Source organism: Panthera onca, chromosome D2 (assembly GCF_046562875.1).
Source record: "Panthera onca isolate mPanOnc1 chromosome D2, mPanOnc1 haplotype 2, whole genome shotgun sequence".
In the NCBI taxonomy this organism is placed as follows: Eukaryota; Metazoa; Chordata; class Mammalia; order Carnivora; family Felidae; genus Panthera; species Panthera onca.
In genome coordinates this window covers 18,020,070-18,040,519 of record NC_138349.1, presented here as the reverse complement: position 1 = coordinate 18,040,519, position 20,450 = coordinate 18,020,070, and the positions used below count along the sequence as shown (strand labels likewise).

At 45.0% G+C, this 20,450-nt stretch overlaps 1 protein-coding gene across 8 annotated transcripts in view; it reads left to right on the top strand.

Moving 5' to 3' along the window:
* The window catches only part of VTI1A (vesicle transport through interaction with t-SNAREs 1A), a 348,742-nt gene that overhangs the window by 285,068 nt on the left and 43,224 nt on the right, over positions 1-20,450 (top strand). For 2 of the 8 annotated variants that reach the window (XM_060641498.3, XM_060641497.3), the window contains one exon: positions 13,933-14,080. The exons of the other annotated variants lie outside the window; for them this stretch is intronic. In XM_060641498.3, the coding sequence (XP_060497481.2) occupies positions 13,933-14,065 (133 nt within the window). In that variant the 3' untranslated portion in view covers positions 14,066-14,080. Of the gene's footprint in view, positions 1-13,932; positions 14,081-20,450 lie in introns of those variants that run through there. 8 annotated transcript variants of the gene reach the window in all.

Sequence of the window (20,450 nt, the reverse complement as noted above, 5' to 3'; positions counted from 1 at the left end):
TTTTTGCTTTAAGAACTATTAGCCCGAGTACCTCCTGTTGGAACACGTGGCCTCAAATATTTGCAGATGTTCTGCCCAAGATACACCTAGGTTGAATTCTGGGAACTATTTCTTTCATCTCCTATTTCATTAATTACATTTAATAGTATGATTGGAATTGTTAGGGCAAAGCCTTTTGCAGTTTTATTAGCATTAAGCAATTTTATGTGTGGCAGTGAAGTGTGCGTCTTGAGAGAATATTAAAAACATTTTAAGAGATGAAAAGACATATTGATATGTAGTGAGAGGGGCAGAGGAACACATGTTAAGTATCCCTGTGAATCCAATAAAAGTCTTTGTGGAAGCATAGAAATCATAGCATTCCTTGGATTTGACACAACATTCTCTTCTAAATAACTCAAAAGGCAGTTAGAGGTGTTGTCTTCTCTTCAGATGATCCTGGGAGAAAAGGAGGGGCAGTTATAAAATGAACTGTATTCAGGCCCTGTTAGGCATGATGGGAGAGCATTTAAGACGTCATTTAAAATATTGTCCTTTTCTTCTAAAATTTATAGTCTCATTGGAGGTAATTACAGTCACCTTTGTGCATAGGATCAATAAAAGGTCTAACATTGTCCATGTGTCCATTAAAATGAAGAAATGTCTGGGACTCCCAAGCGCCATCCTAGAGATCACACTTACCGAACGGTGCAAAACGCAAGCCACAGTAAAGGATAAATTTAATACCACACACCTGCAAAGGTGAGGCGTTGCTATCTACTCTCATTGGTTATATTGATCTATATCTCATTGGTTGGGGTCATTTTAAGATATTTCAACCCTTGCAGGTGGCATCCCATCCTTCCTTTACTCAATGATGAGTTGCCAAGTCAGTAGGGTAGGCAGAGGCTCAGCAGTATTCCGTAATGGCTGGAACTTACCTGTAGCCATTATCAGGTTACATCTCCTTAACTGCAGCTAAAGAGGTCTTTTAACTCAGAACTCAGAAGACAGGCCTCTCTTCTCAGGTTGAGAAGAACCAAAGTCATAATGCAGACACAACAATTACCATTATTCACAGGTAATGTAAATAACCATGAATTGGAAACGGGTACAGAAAAGCCATAGAGTACAGTTATGAGGAGGCTGCAGGTGTTAATTGCCAACTCCTGCCCATTGAGCTGTGCTGAAAGCCATGGTCAGAAGCTACGGGGCCGACCCAGCCTGGTTCCAACCAGAGTCTCCTCCTTTGTCATCACACGGACTCCGTTTTGTCTTCTGTTCCTCTCCTGTGTCCCTTCCTGGTTTGTGCTTCTTAATTACACTGTTGACTACTCTGAAGCCAAGTTAATACCCTAATTACAGAGAGGTCACCATCTTACCAGCTGCAGTTGCTGAAAGAGTAACCGGCCGAGCTCTTCCAGTGCGTTTCTGGTTTGCTCTAGTACCTTCTGACCTTCACACTGTTTGATAAATCTTGGAAAATGCCGAAGGTATGGTTCTCCCTCGGTGGGAATATACTTTGGAAAAATACCCGGCAAACTGTTATTTCGCCCCTGCTGTGGCATCCTGCTTGCTTTAGGTGAACACCTCCTCCACATAGTAAACAATGGATTGTTTTCTGTAGGGAGCTATCCCACGCCAGTATTAGTGAATCCGGGGGTGGGGGGGGGGGGGCAAGAGCTGTGGTGCCTGGTTGGTGTTCTGCTGTTTACCTGCTTCAAATCCATTTCGTGGGAGTTATGGGGTTTGCGTATAGTACAGGATTCTTTTTGGTCCTTCGTTTCACTTACAGGGACTTTTTTTTCCCTTCTTAGCCTCCTTTTCTTGTATGATAAAGATCTATAGTTTGTGGACAGTAAAACCATATTCTACAAATCAATAAGACATGTGGCCTGAAAAAGGATTTTTTCCCCTGATTTTGTCCATGTGTCTTACGGAAGGTTTCTTATAAATTGGATCTAATTTAGTTGTACATTAGAAAAAAATCACCTTTTAAAAAAGTAAGCTAGAGAAAGTAGATACTGCCTAAGAAGATAGCAATATATAGACATTCTACTTAATCACATATACAAACTAAAATGTATTATCATCTGTTAGACTCATACAACTTATATTTACAAAGAGAATTCCCTCACCAGGTTTATATACGTGAGAAAAGTAACCAAGAATCTTCACTTTTTTAAATATGATAATAATAATACAGCCCTTAATCCCATAACCAGAAGCACAGATATCCCAAGTCACTTTTCTCAACTTTGGAACAGGAATGTGGTGGGTTGATGTTGGTTTGGTTTTGGTTTTTGTTTGTTTGTTTGTTTGTTTGTTTGTTTTTTCAGAGTTACTGTTCTCAGAATGGTAGATAGTAGGCAAATCCTAGAAAGAGTTTATTCCACTTAAAAAGCAAGCATTTTCCCTCCAGAGCAATTGTTTGCTGTTGAGACAAAACCTATAATTACTCTTATCTAATAGTTTCATAGCATGCCATGCACTGTTTGCAAGGAATTTTTTCCATCAGTTTTTTCCTTAGTCATTTAGAAATATAATTTGGTCATGAAAATTACCTATTTTCCCTTGGTATGGGGCAAGAGACTGTGCAGGGCAAAAATAGACCCCCCCCCCCCCCGCCCAGATTTATGTTCTACCTACCCACACTTGAAGTAGCCAGGAACGAGTGGGAATTTTCACTGTGAATATATCTATATGAAAATAATTTGGTATTTCTTTCTCTTACGGATGGGAAGGCTTCAATTTGAGCCTATATCCATGACTTCCTGGGGATTGTAAAAGAGGGAGAAAGCCCTTCCAGGAAGAAACCCCTTAGGTCAGAATGAATCAAACCATCAGAGAATTTCCATGCGTCCTTCCCAGGACTGAAGCCGTAACAAGAATTCTGTCCATAGCACAGGTGGGAATCTAGGAGCCAGGGAACGATGGAGCACACAAACATCTTCCTGCCACTTGATGAAGCCCTGTTATTATATGAATGTGCAAGCTGGACCAACAGAGAAAATAGGGCCGGCATTCTGTTTGGGGCATTGCACTTCTGTGTAGACAAAGAAAACTTTGGGAAAATTTGAGCCAAAGGCAAGAACGTAGACATTCCTTAGGAGGGAACAACCAAGGGGGAAGGGACTGTTTACTTCTCAGGAAGTTATGAAATCTCATATGTAAAACACAGTCATATTTTTGTTATTACTTGATTTAACACTCCAGGAACTTAGCCCAGCCAGCTGTGACTCTCAAGCTGCCCTGCTCATTAAAATTCCCCCCTTCTGATTCAGACCCCCTTCTACCACTACTGGATGTTGCCTGGCCTATTGTCCCTGAGTCGACTCCATGTAATTCAGGAATGTGCCTGTTCAGTGCTCCCAAGAAGTCTCTACAAAAGTAAAAGTTCGCCGTTGAAATTTTGGAAATTTCTGAAAAGCACAAAGAAAAATCACGTGGCACAATAATTCTGTCACCTGTATATCGTGCCACTGGTATCACGTTAGTGCCATAAAATTGTAATTATTCCTTAAGCATCCAAAATAACCCCGCAGATACCAGGGGGAGAGATGGCCAGCCCCTCTCCTTGAGGGCAAAAGTTCTCCCTTATCTATCTCCGAGCGTTGGCCGCTGGGCCAGTGCTCAGGGTGCAGGTGTGTCCCCTACAAACCTGGGTTCTCAGTAGAAGAAGAAGGCAGCACTCTAGAATGAGTCCAGGAAGGAAGAAATGTGTTAGTACTTTTTTCCTGAACTATAAAATATAGTTCTCAGTTGTGACCTTTTTTCTGGAATTGTCTAGAAATGTCAAAATGTGTTCGTAAGATGATCTGGGAGGCCAGGGTTTCTGGGACTTTGCACAGAAGATACGTTTGCTTCAAATTCTGCGCCGTATCTTTAGCAACCATGACAGGAAGGTGTCTGTTTGGGAAAGGGACTCCGGGCAGGTGAGCGGAGCCCCACGCTGCTCGGGAAGGGGCCAGCGTCTGCCAAGGCTGGGGCCGCGCTGGCTGCCTTCCGTACTTGGTTCGTGGCAGACTGCGGTGTGAAGGAGAGCGCGGGGGTCGGAGGGCCTGGCATCCAGGCCCTTGTAGCCCACCGGGGTCTGCAGGTGGACGGAGTGTCCCTGCACAGAGCAGTGCCCATAAACAGATTACGGAACTGCCATCCGTTAATCCCCAGTTTTTCTGTCATTTAATTGGAAAATTCATCTTATTTTGCCTCCAGGCCTTGTAGCCTTATTGCATTTGCACATATTTCAAAATGTTTCAAGTACTGACCAGATAACATTAATGAATATATTAGATAGGCAAACGCTTTTAAACAAAAAATAATAAACATCCTTGTGTGTATATATTAAAAAAATGTTAATTCCGTCTGGAGCCAAACAGGTAATTTTCCCTTCAGCATTTTTGCAGTCAGCTAAGACAGGTTGGCCTAGGACTGCAGTCAGCCTGTCTGCAGACCGGGCTTGACTTGCATACCAGGGTCAGGTCGGCTGCAGAAACTGACAGGGAGATGATCTGATTGGCTCGCGTCCAGAGCATGCTCACAAGGGCCTCTTTGATGAAAGGGTTCTTGGTAAGTACTGTACCAAAAGCAGCCTGCCACCCTCCTTTCAAAGATACCCATTTAGAGTAATTCCCAGAAAGGGAAAAAGCAGCAAGAAAAAGTGAGAGGGAGGGGAGGGGACGGGGGGGGGGGGGGGGGCGGGCAGAGAGAGAGAGATCGAGAGCGAGCGAGCCGAACTACAGGATTACCACAGGAATAATTATGCTCCCTGGCATAGAGAAAGGGGGAAAGTTATTACAAGTAAACTGCTGGATGTTGAAGTAGCTGGTTGGCAATTCTGCAAGAACATAAGGAATGTGCAATTAAGCTCATTAAAACATCATCATTATGCTTATCAATCTTTTTCCAAAAGGGGTAGGGTGGAGCAGTGTGTTAAGGCATGACTGCTTTTGCAGATAAAGATCCGGGGCGCCCTCGTTCGCTGGGCTTCTCCCAGCAAACAAAATCTGCTTTTCAGTTCCACGCGGCACTTAGTTAGGCAGGCTGGCTTCCACTCACCCTGGAGTGGCGCCTGAACTCTGGGAGAGGCATTCAGGAGGCTGGCTCCTCTCAGCGGGCATGCTTCCTTTCGGGGCAGTCCCCATCAGACAAACAAGTCTTTATTAAGCACCTACTATATGCCCAACACTGGTGTTTGGGGCAAATTCAGAAATAGTATATATGACGTGAGCCCTGCCCTCCAGGCACCGTTAGCCTAACTGGGGAGGTGAGACACAGTCATCCATTCGTTACGCAAAAAAAAAAAATATGTATGGGGAGGCAGCCATGTGGGGGGGGGCTCTGCCGGAACTGTGGGTACAGGAGTAACGAGGAGGACACGGCCGCCACCCTCACCATCTCACAGAGGGGCCGTCAGGCAGGCACAACTTCCATAAGGCAGAATCATTACACGACCGATGCTGGCAGGGGAAGGTCAAGGTCCGGTGGGGGCACGGGGTAGGGGTCACTACTCCATACATGACTTGCTCCTTTCCCGCAATACATTTTAAGTTCCTTCAGGAAAAGCAGTGTCTCTTTCGCTTTCACTTTCTCTCTTTGCTGCTGTTATTTTTTAGCGGCATTTTCAATATGAAAATAATGTTTCTTGATGAAAGTGAGTCACATACAGAATAATATAAAAAGAAAATTAAAATCAGCTGTAGTCTGACCACTGAAAGATACCCGCTCTGATATTTAGATATATTTTCCTCCAATATTTTGCTTTTATTTTGGGCTTTTGCAAAATTATATAAATAGGATTATTTTTTTGCTTTTTCCACTTGAACATTTTCCATACCATTGAATATGCTTCAAACCATTGCTTAAAATGTCTGCACAGTTTAATCTTCTCTTGCTGGACATTTTGTTTGTTTAGTTTTTCACCATTATAAGTAATATTGCCCTGAGCATCTTTGTATGTTAAGAAATGTCACATTTCCTATGCCCACAGTTAGGTGCAAATAGCATTTATGCAACAACCACCTATAAAATAAAGGAAAGCTACACAATACAAAGTAGGGGACCCGCACAGTGGTGCTGAATAAATCTGGAGAACAAGGAGCTCCCGGGGGCTCAGCACAACAGGAAGACTCATGGAGAAGGTAGGGTGGTCCAGTGTTTCAGAGTCTTGTATTACTGTGGACTGTCTCGAAACCCCAGCTTGCATTTTCTTCCGGGCATCCGTAAGGATGCCCCTGTTTTCCATTGGCTGGCAGCCTCCTCCATCACCCACATCTACATTATATCTCCAGTTCAGTAATCCGCAAACATTTCTCTGCTTCAGAATCACCTGGGGTGCACGTTTAAAAGACCCGATTCCTGGACCCCCTTCCAGACCCGCTAAATCAAAACCCGTGGGGCAAGGTCCAGGAATCTGAATCTTGGAAACAGGCATCTAGATGATTCCAGTGCAGGGGGTCCCAGAGCCAAAGACACAAGAGCAGGTGCAGGCTGCTGTCATGATGCTGGGCGCACAGTGACAAGAGCAAGGGCTCAGGGCACACCGTGGCCACACCGTTCACCACCGTCTGGCCTTGGGCAGGTCACTTCGCTCACTGAGGCTGTTTCCTCGCCTGTGAAAGAAGGGTGGTCATGGGACATCCTTCCGAGAGGGGTTGTGAGGATGAAGTGGAGACGGAAGACGGAGGTGCTGAGCCCAACCCAAGACCAGTCTCCCAGGAATGTTTTTGGTAGCTGTTCTCACTCTCCACGCGTGTCATTCTTCTTTAAAACGTGAGCGGCGCGTAGGCCTCCTTCCTTAGCTTTTCGTTTCGGCCGAGACTCCGTTTTGCCAAGTGGCCTCCGAGACCAGCCACCCCGCAAGCCTCCCGCGGTGACTGCGGCCATGCCTTCCGCCGGGGCCCGCTCCGCTTCCCTCGGCCTCCTGGCACAAGAGGGGCGCCATGGCATCTGATTGGTAGAAATGCATCCTTGGTTGGGAGCCAAGCTAAGCTAAGGTGGAGGGAAAGATAAGCCTGAGGAAACGCTGACGTGAAGAGGTGTGACTGGAGAAACACCAGTACCCTCCAGGACTGGAGGAGCTAGCTGGAACTTTAATTCCTGGTTTGATCAAGGTAGTGTAAAAATGGACCCCAAAGGTCTTTAGACGGAAAACTAGGTTTTAGGTTTCACATATTAGCTGTAGTTAAAGCCAAATGTTCATTCCTCTCAAATTGTGTGGGTGGATCGCTTTCCTCCCACTGTTGAAGTATCGTGTTTTTAGCTGCTAATAAACTTAATAAAATCCATTTCTTATTTTCCCTAGTGTATTAAGTTCGTTCACATGCCCTGCTGAACCAACATTTAGTGACGCTGGGTTAGAAAGTATTTCTGTCGGAAACAGACAACGGGCCCAGTTCAACTGCAAAACACTTCTCAAAAAGGCTTCTTTTCTCCAGGCTCAAGCTTGCAAAGAGCCATTTGAATTCAGGGAATCCTCCCAGTCAACCATAACACCTACACAAAGTATGAAGGAATTTTGTTTTATTGGTCCAAGAAGCAGATTCAAAGGAACTGCCCGCTGCTCTACTCCCACGGAAGCCCCCACCTGTCCCCGTCCACCCCCACCCCCGCACTCCGATCGCCACTAATGGCCCCATGTGTCCTCACTGTCCCGACACCAGGGCCGCCCAGGTCAGAAGGCTCGGGGTGCATCTCCAGGGTCTGCCCTACCCCCGATACTCTCGAAGTGCCTGGCAACGGAACGTGGATGCTGTACTCACGCAAAACAAACAAAAATGTTCTTCCGAGAGATGGCGTGTGAAAAGTAGCACGGGGAATACAGGAGCCTTCTAAGGCTGGGTTGAAAAGAGGCAGGAATAAAGAAGAGGGATTGTGAAGAGACCAATAAGGAAAATTATGCAGAAGGCTGTGTGAAGAACTAGAACCTAGGGAGGTGGAAGTAGATGCTTTACAGTTTTTAAAGAGTTCCCTCTAAAATTTCAACAGGTGGTGGTAAGACCATCACAATGCAGGGTATCAATGGCGTGTTGATTACTGGTATGTGCGAGTTGGAGCGGGGACAGTTAGGAGATTTTATTTTAAGAAAAACTAAAAAGTTGGAAACGATCCAGAGGTTTGCTGATCCATAACAGTGATGAAGTTCCCATTTGATTTAAGAATGCAGACATAGAGAATGCCCTTCCTTGTCAGCCCGGCTCTATTTTAGTGATACATGGCCCAATTGTACACGTGAGCATTAATTTGTCTTTTTTTTTTTTTTTTTTAAAGTCAAAGAAAAAGATAAAGTCAACTTACTCAGGCTAATGCATGCCATGACTGTAAGTCTTGAGGAATCTGCTTTTTTTTTTTTTAGAGAAAGTACTTGTGAGATCTTTGCTCTTCTGCAGGGCGAAAAACTAGAAAATCACAATACCATGCCCGTGTTTGCTCAAGTGATCACTCTTAGATTGTGTGGGGCTTATCTTCTGCTATAATCAGCATGGCCCTCTTAAACAGAGCTGTCTTTAAAACCCAGATCTACCGGTAAGATTTGTTTTAATTTCGGTCTAACAGCTTTAGGATTACCCCTCAAGACTATATCGTCAGGCTTTTGTACAAACAAGGAGCTTACACAAAACTGCCATTATAATGGAGACTTGAGGTTGGGGGGGACGGGGGAAGCCTTGTTTGGTTGATTGAGTTATGATTGTATAGGGAACAAATAAAGGCTTTCTTTCCTTAAACATAACAGTTATGTCTTACTCTAGCTAATAATGCCACGTATTCTTTTAAAAAAATATTTACACAGCCTGACATTATTCTTAATGTCAATGCAATGTGTTACCTCTAGGTTGAAATCCAGTTTTAATCCTATAAGCTAGAAAAATAAGTTCGATCCTACACAATTGAGTCTTGAAATTGTTGATTCTGTTGCTGTATTTATTACCATTGATGGCCTCTCCGTGCCTTCCCCCACTCCCTCCCCCCCTCCTTCTCTCTCTCTCTCTCTCTCCATTTATATGAATTAAATCTGTTAGATGGATATATGTATATATCTCTTTATATGTGTGTATCTGTATACATGTAACAATTTCATTCGTGCAATAAGAAACTATCTTACTTCATTTTCTGGGTATCTACTCTGTGATCTCAATAAAGAATTTTTTTATAACGTATCGATTTACTGCGGCCCTATACAGTATTAGGTTTTCTCCTGTTGTCCTCCCCGCAAAAGTTAAATGGCTCTTCTTTGATGGTTGTTGCACTAGGTACATTACAGTTTAACTTGCTAGATGTTATCTAAAGTTTCTGGTAAATAACACGGATCAGAAAGTTTTGGTGTCGGGTGGCTATGTGATTTTAGCTAGGTGGTGGCCAGCCATGGGTGTGATGGATGCCGTAGGTGTCATTCGTCTGTTTAAGGGTTGCAGGTACAATGTCTGCGGCTTCGCTCACACGGCATGCGAGAGCCGGTCACGCTGCAGCCATTGTTCTCCACGCACCTCCATGGCTGCAAGGTATAAATGGTAGAGGCAAAAAAAAAAAAGAATAAGAAAGTGGAGAAAAAAAAAAAAAGAACAAGAAAGTGAAATCAGGGGTGAAGTTAGACAAAACTAGACGGAGAGCTTTTCTTTTTTTTAATTTTCTGAAATGGAAAGGAGGTAACAATCCAGAAACAGGAAGACAAACAAAGAGAGGTTCCTATAAATTGGAATGGGAGCCATAGTGAAGGCTTCTAAAAGTGAATTCGAAGTGACTTTGGCCCTGTATTAGGCACTGAGTGCTTTCTGAGCTCTCTAAATCCATCTTTAAATATAGTTAGGTTTTGCAAGTGTATTGGGGCAGGAGATTTGAATTAGGATTTATAACTTGAACAGGACTGATTGTAGTCAGCTAATTTGGCATTTTGAAAGCGCTTCAGGTCATTGTAATTATGCAAAGGATATGCAATCATTAGCTCTCAGTATACGAATTTCTCATTAATATCTACTTGGAAAAGAGTTGATGAGTATGAGGCCACCACTGGCTGAAAATGAACGTTCGTAGTTGAAAACAGGGCTTCTTTTCACTGCCGGCCGCCCCCAGAATTGATGGAAATGCCAGGCCTGGACAGCAGTGCCCTTGAAATTTCAGGACCACTCCTCACACACGGGTAATGGATCAAGACATTTAAATATCACTGGTCCAGCTCATCACAACCAAAAGATCCAGGGGAAGGCTAGTTTTAAAAAAAAGAATTGAGAGCCACATCCAGAGGATGTTTTTCATTAGCCAACGCCCCTGCCCTCGGGCACTGAAAACTCTGTACCCAGACACTGCCTGCCACTTGGCATAGGGACAGGGCTCAGAAACCCATTAGCGGTGCCACTTTGGTTAGTAGAGAATGAATGGCTGAGCAGGGGGCCTCCTGGTTGACTTGGTACCAGTGGCCTTTGCTACAAGTCTCATGTCCAAGCGCAATTTTACACGCTCCACCTGCAGTGAGGTGATGGGTTTTCTTGAGTTCTTGCCACTTTTCCTGCAAGCTTGTCCGTGTAGCTTTGGAGGAGTGAATTTAATGTTCTGGATGGCAGTTAGTCCCACTGCCATCAGTCTCACTGCTTCACTGATTGTGGGACTTTGGAGCATTGTATCAAGTTCTCTTGGGAGAGAAAAAGGGAAAGACGGAAGGAAGGGTCGCAAAAGGCAACAATAACATTGTCTCCACCACTGCTGGACATTCAGACATTCCCCGCAGGCTGATGCCAACGTGCGGCGCGAGGGACCAGTGCTCACCCCCTCGTGGATACGGCACCCTCCGGAATTCTTAGTTAAGGTTAGGGATTGTTCCTCTTCCGTGCCAGAAATTCTTGGACTCAGCGTGCATGTGTGCTTGTTGGTCACCAGCTATTTATTCCCAATCAGTGCGTCTAGTATTTGATGTGTCCGTCGTTGTAGCCAGCTGTAGGCAACTCGTGATTGTCTGTAGGAACGGAGAGGTCTTGTGACGTGGTTAATCCAGAACAGTGAATGAGGCAGAAGAGTCATAGTTTGAGAATTACCTTTAGCTGGTTGTTTTAAAAAAAACAACCTAGTTCTATCTTGCTTTTCCTTCCTGGTTCTATCTTGCTTACGCTGAAGTCGGTGTTTATTCTGTTCTATTTTGGGGCACCTCGGTGGTTCAATCAGTGAAGCGTCAGGCTCTTGATTTCAGCTCCGGTCACGATCTCAGGGTGTTGAGATCGAGCCCCACGTCAGGCTCTGTGCTGGGCGTGGAGCCTGCTTAAGATTCTCTCTCCCTCGGGGCGCCTGGGTGGCTCAGTCGGTTAAGCGTCCGACTTCAGCTCAGGTCACCATCTCGCGGTCCGTGAGTTTGAGCCCCGCGTTGGGCTCTGGGCTGATGGCTCAGAGCCTGGAGCCTGCCTCGGATTCTGTGTCTCCCTCTCTCTCTGCCCCTCCCCTGCTCACGCTCTGTCTCTCTCTGTCTCAAAAAAAAATAAAAACGTTAAAAAAAATTTTTTTAAAGATTCTCTCTCCCTCTACCGCTCGTGCTCTCTGAAAAATAATCATCATCATAAAACAAAAAAAAAATTAAATTAAGTATTAAAACAATTTAAAAAATAAAATAAAATGTTCTCTTTTAAGTTTTTTTATTATATTCAGTAATGTATTTAAAAATTTGAAAACTATAGGACACTGCGAAGAAAATAAAGATCACTTATAATCACACTATTAAAAACTTTCTGCTGGATGTATGCCTAGACATTTTCCTCAGGATACTTACATAGATACACATTTTTAATTACATGAGCTTTTTTCATTTTACTAAATATCGTGGTCATCATTGCCCCACATCAATTAGTTCATCTCAACATCATCGTTTTTTTTAATATTTTTTAACGTTTATTCATTTTTGAGAGACAGAGAGAGACAGGGTACACGCAGGGGGGGGCAGAGAGAGAGGGAGACACAGAATCCAAAGCGGGCTCCAGGCTCCGAGCCGTCAGCACAGAGCCCGACGCGGGGCTCGAACTCACGAACCGTGAGATCATGACCTGAGCTGAAGTCAGATGCTTAACTGACTGAACCACCCGGGCGCCCCTCAACATCATCATTTGTATCAGTTGCATAGCATTTGGAGTTTTGAATGCACCACAGTTTGCATATACAAATGCCTACTTGAGGAACATTTGCATTATTCCAAAATTATCCTGACAGTGTTACAGTGTATGCTCTCATCCACCCGTATACCTGTGTACCTAGGTTCTGCTTCCATAGAGTTATTGACCAAGTGTTGCTGGGCCATTTTCAACTTTCAGAATGATGCCAAACTGCAGTCCAGAAAAGCTGCATAGATGTACATTCGTGCCACAACACTTATTCCCATGTCCTGGCTGGTATTCTAACTCCCTTTCACCTTCCCTAACTTGGTAGGCGGGGGTGGGGGAAACGGCATCACATCGCTTGACCAGTCTCTTCGCTTCCTGGATGACACTGAACATGTGAAAATACTTGCCCCTTCTGTTTCTTCTTCTTCTTTTTTTTTTTTTTTTAACGTTTATTTATTTTTGAGACAGAGAGAGACAGAGCATGAATGGGGGAGGGTCAGAGAGAGGGAGACACAGAATCCGAAACAGGCTCCGGGCTCTGAGCTGTCAGCACAGGGGCCTGATGCGGGGCTCGAACTCACGGACCGTGAGATCGTGACCTGAGCCGAAGTCGGCGCTCAACCGACTGAGCCACCCAGGCGCCCCTGTTTCTTCCTTTTAAAAATACCTGTTTATGTCTTCAACACGTATCGCCCACTACAATATTTGTCCTTTCAGCGGTTACATCTGCTTATGCTTTCTTGGTAGAAAAATACTTACTGAGCACCTGCTATGCACAGAGCACAGCCTGGTGCTGGGGAAACAGTGGGGAGCAAAAAAGACACAGTCCGTGCCCTCTGCGCGGTGGGGGAACAGACGTTAACCGAATAATCACACGCGTGTGAGAATGGATTTGCCATGGCTCCCACGCAGTATCGCCTGAAGGACTTGTAAAACACAGATGGCTGTGTGGCTCCGTAAGCCCAGAGTTTCTGATTCAGTAGGTCTGAGGTGAGCCTGAGAATGTGCCTTTTTTTTCTCATGTTTATTTTCAAGAGAGATAGAGACAGAGGCAGAGAGCGAGCGGGAGGGGCGGAGAGCGGATCCCTAGCAGGCTCCACACCGCCAGCACAGAGCCCAATATGGGGCTCGATCTCACGAACCACAAGGTAATAACCTGAGCCAAAACCAGCACTTAACGGACTGAGCCCCGCCCCCCCACCAGGTGCCTCGAGAATTTGCATGTCTCACAAGACCCCAGCTGGAACTGATGACACTGGTCCAGAGACCACATCTGGAGAACCTCTCTTCTAGAGACTTCACCTGAACAGGGCGTCCCCGGCAGGTTTCCTGAGGAAGCAGTGCTTGAGCTGAGATGTAAAGGCGTTAACCTAGATGCTCCTGTCATACAAAACAGCTTATGCAAGAGCCCTGTGGTGGGAGGTGGTATGCAGAGATCGAGGAGCATTAGGCCAGTGTGTCTGGAGAGGCAAGAGAAGGAAGCGAGTAGGAGGTGTGCGGGCAGAACTGGGAGCCAGGGTCAGACCACACAGATGTCGTAGAACATGTTACAGAAAGCTGGCACACGACCGCGCAGGTTAAGCATGAAAGGAAACCTTGGGCAATAAAGTTGTTTTGTAGAAAGCAACAAAAATTGAAGTTAACAAATGACTGTAGGCCATGCATCAAGCGTGTGCACTCTACATAAATAATGAAAAACTAGTGCTCTCGAAGATAAACATTATTATTACAGAATTACTTGACATCTCTGTTTATCAGCCTCACTAAATTCCAGTAAAAGCTGGTTTATAAACTTAGGTTCAAATACACGTTTAGACCTGGTGGTTAGAAAGAGGCTGTCTCTGTAAGCGATTGGTGTCTGATTCTTACCTGCTGGTTGTTCCAGGCAGCCTCACCCAGAGAGGAAACCGTTGCATTCAAATAATAGCAGCAGGAAAACCAGCACCCAGATTCCCTTTGGAAAGAAGAAAGTGTTGGCGTCCTTCAAAGAGGGGAGAAAAATGCCAACTTCAGATTAGCAGAAAGTGCTCAAACCTCTCACTTGATCCCTGTTCTAACGAGGAAGGAGAGTGATGGCTTTCAATAAAGGATCCTGGAAAATATGTCCTGTATGCCTCTTCATTAACTTTTTCCTTTGGGAAAAAGAAACTTAAGATAACATAGATATTCTAAGTAGGTGTAAGTGTTTTAAGATGCTGTGAGACTGGGGGGCACCTGGGTGGCTCAGTCGGTTAAGCATCCGACTCCGGCTCAGGTCACGATCCCAAGGTTCCTGAGTTCGAGCCCCACGTCGGGTTCTGTGCTGACAGCTCAGAGCCTGGAGCCTGCTTCCGAGTCTGTGTTTCTCTGTCCCTCTGCCCCTCCCCCACTTGCACTCTGTCTCTGTCTCCCTCAAATATAAATAAACATTAAAAAAAAAAAAGATGCCGTGAGACTGGATTAGTGGCAGTTAAATTAAACGAGATGGAACCAAGGATTTTCTTTTCTTGAAGCCATGAAGAGAAAAAGGAAACAGGACAAGATTCCCACCACTTGTGGTTTAGTGAAAAAGAAATAACAATATCGCATTCAGGTGTTATTAGTTCTTTAAATCTTGCTCCATATGTATTACATAGCCTTCAAAACAGAGCTTGAAAACTACTGTTTTCCAGTATGAAGTTTTATCCTTTATTTATTTATTTTTTGAAGTTTTATCCTTTAAAAGGGAAATCTATCAGCTTCTTAATCTGTGGCTCAAAACTGACTTTTCAAACCGTGTTGTCATAATAATCATAGTATTCACTGAATGTTACAATCTGCCAGGTACTGTGCTCAACTTTTTTATATGTGTTATTTTAATTCTCACAACCTTTGGGGTAAGTACTCCTGTCCTGTTACAGATGGTAAACCCAAGGCCCAAAGTCATACAACTAGTAAGAGGGTATTTGGGGATCTGAATCCGGATGGTCTGACCACAGAACCCATACTCTTAGCCATTTGGCTATCCTGCCTTTATGTGGGGACAACAAACCCTACCTGCAGACTCAGTGCCTAAAAGGAAGCAAGTGCCTATTCAGGGCTGAATGTGCAGTGCAAGCTGTCAGATTCAAAGCACAGTGGAGAAACCTTCTAGTGTGTTATACAAGATATATTTGTCCTAGTCCTGAGAGCAAGGAGGCATAAACTAATAACAACAGCGTAGAATGTGCTGGAACAATGGGAGCAAATACCGTTTAAGGTTAAATGCGTTTGTTTCAAGGTATTCAACTGAGGGAGCCAGCCTGCCTGCCTGCCTTCCTCCCTCCCTCCCTTCCTTCCTCTCTTCCTGTTGCTCCATATTCTCCCGCTTTTCTTAGTTACAATGAAAACATAGGAATTTAAAAAATTGTTTGAAAATCAGGGGGACATTTAACCTACTTATTTTAAACACTACGTCCATACAAGACATGGTTAGATGGTGTAAAACCCAGGATGTCCTGGGCACCCAGGGACCAGTCTTATCACTAGGCACCTTGGAGAGGGTGACTTTTCCAGCGCTTGGGTGACACCCGGTTCTCTTGTCACTGGATCGGGCTCAGCAGCAGTGGATGGGGCAGCTGCAGAATGTGTGGTGGAATGAAGACATGGCATCTGTTGGGGTCCTGCTGTCCCCCAGATCGCAGATAAAATGCATCACCACGTGCTGCGAGGTACCGTTGTCCCCGAAGGGGGACTCCGCATCGCTTCCCCCTCACACCTCGATACCTTTTCTGGGATTTCGGTGCCCCAGCATCGTATGATGGGTGACCACCAGGACCATGCCAGGAGTCCCTCGGCTTCTCTCTGTCCCTAGCTCTCATGTTCCACATCCTATTTTGACCTGCGGTGGCTTACAGCTCCCCGCAGATATTTGAAAAGAGGATGAAGTGATTTACATAATTAAAACAAATTGCATGACGAGTGTGAGAATCCATTGTTGTGGTATAATGGCATGATTTAGATGCTTTGTGAGACACGGGGCTGGGGGGGTAGCTGCTCCGTCACCCTGGAAATGTAATTAGGCTCCACAGAGTGCTTTATCGGGAGAGACTTCGGGGCGATTAGTGCGGGACGTGGCAGTTGTCTCTGGAAGAAAGCATACGACCAAAATGGAAGACTCTTAACTTGGCCAGTGCCCTGTCGACTTTAAGCATGTAACACAATTCCTGGGCAACTGCTAAAGCCTAAGAGAGCGTTCAGTCTTCCCCCACTGACCGGCTTGCCGTTACATTTGGGGAGTTTTTTTTCTTTTCTTGCATGTTTCCACCGCCCACCTCTCTGTGTTCTGATTCTCTGGTGCCATAGAGAAGACATCTTTAAAGCCACATTTAGGATTTCAGATTCAAGGAGATCAAAGGGACGTGAAAACTAGACATCTAAATGCAGTGCACCACCCTAGACTGAGTCCTGGTGCAGGGACAAGGGTAGCAGGGGAGCCATAAAGGACATTATTGGGACAGGTGGCAGAATTAGAATGCAGGCTGTCGATTCGATGTTAGCATTATATCATTGTTAAATTTCCTGATTTTGGTAAATGTGTTCTGGTAATGTAAAGGGGCATGACGTCCGCAGCTGACTCTCCAGTGGTCCCCAATGAAATGTGCATATGTGCAGAGAGAGAGAAAATGGTGAAGCTTATGGGGCCACATAATAACAATCAGGAAATCTCAGTGAAGCATATAGGAGCTCATTTGATTATTCTTGCAACTTTCCTGTTAAGTTTGGAATTATTTCAAAATAAGAAGTTTTAAAAAATCACATTAGGAAGTAATTCTGGCTCTGTAGGACTGACAATTACTCATTTCTTAGAAGAAAAGCTGGGAGGGCTAGAAAAAAGAAATAACATGCACACTCCAAGTAATTTCTGTGTGAAGTCGGGAGAGCTGAAACCGGCAATTAATTATATCCACAAGCCAGATGAAAACCCAGATCACCCCCGCAGCCCTGCTGACTTGAGAATACAGAACACAGGGCCTTGCCTGTGCCCCGTGCAGGGTGCGACCATCTCAGGGGCCTCATTATGAAGTCACCGCAACGAAGAAGCAAAGACTTCGTGTGCATGGAAAGACGTGTGCTTCTTCTGATGGTGTCGGGCGAGGGTTTGTCGTTTCGCTCGCAGGATCTGTCTTCAGTTCTCTAAGGAAGGAAATGAGTTGACTTGCAATCCAAGTCCATTTGGAACGTGAGCTGAAACCATGGAATTTCCCTGTCTTCCCGTCATTAGCGAGAAGCCAACAGCAGCCTCCTCGTTTACACCTGGAGGCACATCCATCCATGAGCTGGAGGTCCTGGGCAAGGTAGAGCTGTGGTCAGAGCTAAAGGCCTCCAGGTGTCTCCGAAGGTTCTGCTGCAGGTGTGGTGTCAAGGTGAGGCCCAAAGTGGTGCTCACTGGGGCTTTTCTCGCCTTGTGCCATGGGCGCCCATCCGTGCATCCCATTGTTCTGCGTAGTATTTGGAGAAGTAGATAGCAAGGTCCTGGTGTCTCATCTCCTTTCTACCTTCCTGTTGGAACACTACAGAGCGTAGAGCATAGCCTGGAAAAGCAGGCAGGAACCTGAGAAAAGATTCAGTTCAGAGGGGGGCATACCCAGCTGCCCCTAGGAACCAGGCAGGTAGCACAGGTGGGACAGAGGTGAGGAGGAAAACGGGAGAGTAGGTGCCTCGCTGAAATGGCACCTTCGATTCCACCTTCGCCTTCGAATCCATTCCACTGCCGGAGGGGGGAAATGTGATGTGGGCCTACTGAGGCCAGACCTTCTGGGTTTTCCAGAATGCCTGAATTTTAGATTACAAACCTCCCCGTTTGTAAATGTTGGCAAGAAAAAAAAAAACCCCGCTTTTTTTTTTGTAATTAAAAACTGAGCCGGCCAAACCAGCACATCTGGCAGGTGGGATCTGGCCACGGGCTGTCAGTTGGCAACCTCTGATCTGATCCAAACCACTCATATTACGTGGTTGACGAGTATATTCCACAGTTACTGGACTCCGGCAGCACGCTGGTGCCCGGAGAGGCAAGTGACTGGCCTCCGATCACACTGCGAGAGATGGGCACCCTGCATCCAAGTGTTAACTTGTATATTGTATAGCGAGTCTTCTGGTTTGACACGAAAACAAAAATTTGGCTAAAAGACGAGGCCTCGTGAACAGGAGTAATTAACTCCAAATGTTTCTGGAAACGAAAATTAATTCCATCGTGAAATCTCGTAACATCCTACTTCTGCCACATGTTTAGAGAAATAACTCCTTAAAATTCAATGAGTATGTTTTTCCTAACCACAAACAAACTGGTTTTCAGAAACAAATACGTGTAAAGATGGGTTCAAACCGTCAGCTGCAACAGCTGGGGAAAGCGAACCCCCCTCCATTTTTAAATAACTTGTTTTAACAATAAACGGGATGGATGGGGCTTCTCTCTAAAGACGTTTCTAGCTTCTCTCTAAAGAAGTTTCTGGCTCTGCCAGAGAACACTTTGGGTCGGTTAGAATGGAGAGGTCTTCGGGGTTCCCCAAGCCCCAAAGGGAAGGGGAGGCTTCCGTGAACGCACGCTGCCCCCTTGCCAGGCGGTGTCACATTTGCATAGGTAACCAAGGCCCCCCGTGTGCCCAATTCTGAAGTCACACGCACTCAGGTTCAAACCCAGGAGCTGCCACTTCCTAGCTATGTGACCTTGAACAGGTTACCTAAACTCCTTCGATTTCCCCATGTCTAAATGGAGATGGGAACTATATGTATTTGGAGAGCAGTTGTAAGATTTAAATGAGGTCATCTCTGCACAGCACTTAGCATAGGGCCGAACAAGTAGCATGTAGCTCCTTGTCTCCATCCTCAAAGGATACATGGAGAAGACACCCCTGAAATGAGTGGCATACCTACCCCATTGGGGCAGCCCCTTGGATCAGGGAAAGGGATGGACGGTAGGATTTGGCTGCTACACGGCAAAGGAGCTGCCCCCCGATTGCAGTACTTAAGGCACAGTCATGTTTTGGTTTGTTTCAAGGGTTGTTTTTTTTTTTTTCAGCTATGATTCGCATACGCTACCATTCGCCCATGTAAAGTGCATGATTCAATGGTTTTTTTGTGCATTACAGGTATGTGTAACCATCCCCACAATTTTGTCACCTCGTAAAGAAGCCCCGTAACTTTTAGCCATCACTCCCTAATCTCACCATTCCCCAGCCCGAAGCAACCACTAATCTACTTTCTCTATGGACCATTCTGGACATTTCATAGAAATGGAGTCATATAATATATGATATTTTGTGACTGGCTTCGTTCATTCGGTGTGTTTTCCAAGTTCACCCATGCTGTACTGGGTGTCAGTATGTCATTCTGTTTTATGGCCGCATCACATGTCACATTCTGTTTATCCTTGATAGCATTTGGGTCATCAGTCGACGGGCATTCGGGATTTTTCCGCATTTGGGCTATTGTGACTAATGCTGCTGCGAACATTCACGTACAAGTTTTTGTGTGGACGTATGTTTTCATTTCTCTTGGGCATAAACCTCGCAGCAGAATGCTGAGTCAAAGGGTAATTCCTGTTTTAACTTTTTGAGGACCTGCCAAACTGTTTTCCAAAGCAGCTGTGCCATTTTGTATTCCCACAACGGTGCGTGAAGGTGTGATCTCTCCATATCCTCACCAATACTTGGTGTTATCTTTTCGATTATAGCCGTACTCATGAGTCTGAGGTGGTACCTCATTGTGGTTTGGATTTGCATTCCTCTCATGACTAATGGTCTTCTCATGCGCTTATTGGCTATTTGCATATTTTCTGTACAGAAATGTCTACCCAGATTCTTTTCTCATTTTGTGGCTGTGTTAATTGTCTTTTTATTGGTGAGTTGTAAGGTCTAGATACAAGTTGCTTACCAGCTATATGATGTACAAATATTCTCTCCCATTCTGCGAGTTATCTTTTTATGGTGTCCTTTGAAGCACAAAAGTTTTTCATTTTGATGCAGTATAGTCTTTTTTTTTTTTTCTTTTGCTTTTGATATCATATCCAGGAATCTATTGCTAAATCCAAGGTCACAAAGATTTACCCCCGTGTTTTCTTCCAAGATCTTTATGGTTTTGGCTCTTGCATCTAGGTCTTTGATCCATCTTTGAATTAATGTTTATATATGGTGTGAGATAAGGATCCAGTTCTCTCTTTTTTGTTTGTTTGTTTTGCATATGGGTATCCAATTATACAACTGTGTTTAAAGGAAGAAGAACTGTGGAATGATGTGGTCATCCACTAAGACACGCCTCAACCCAGTCCACCTTGAGAGCCCCTTGACCAATCAGAGCAGGATGGGCAGAGTCAACTTTCACAGCAGGAGAGCCACTTTATCTGTCAGAAGTTCTAGGCTGCAAGCCATAGAGTGTAACTCTGTAGCTCATAAAGTAAGCCTATTAATT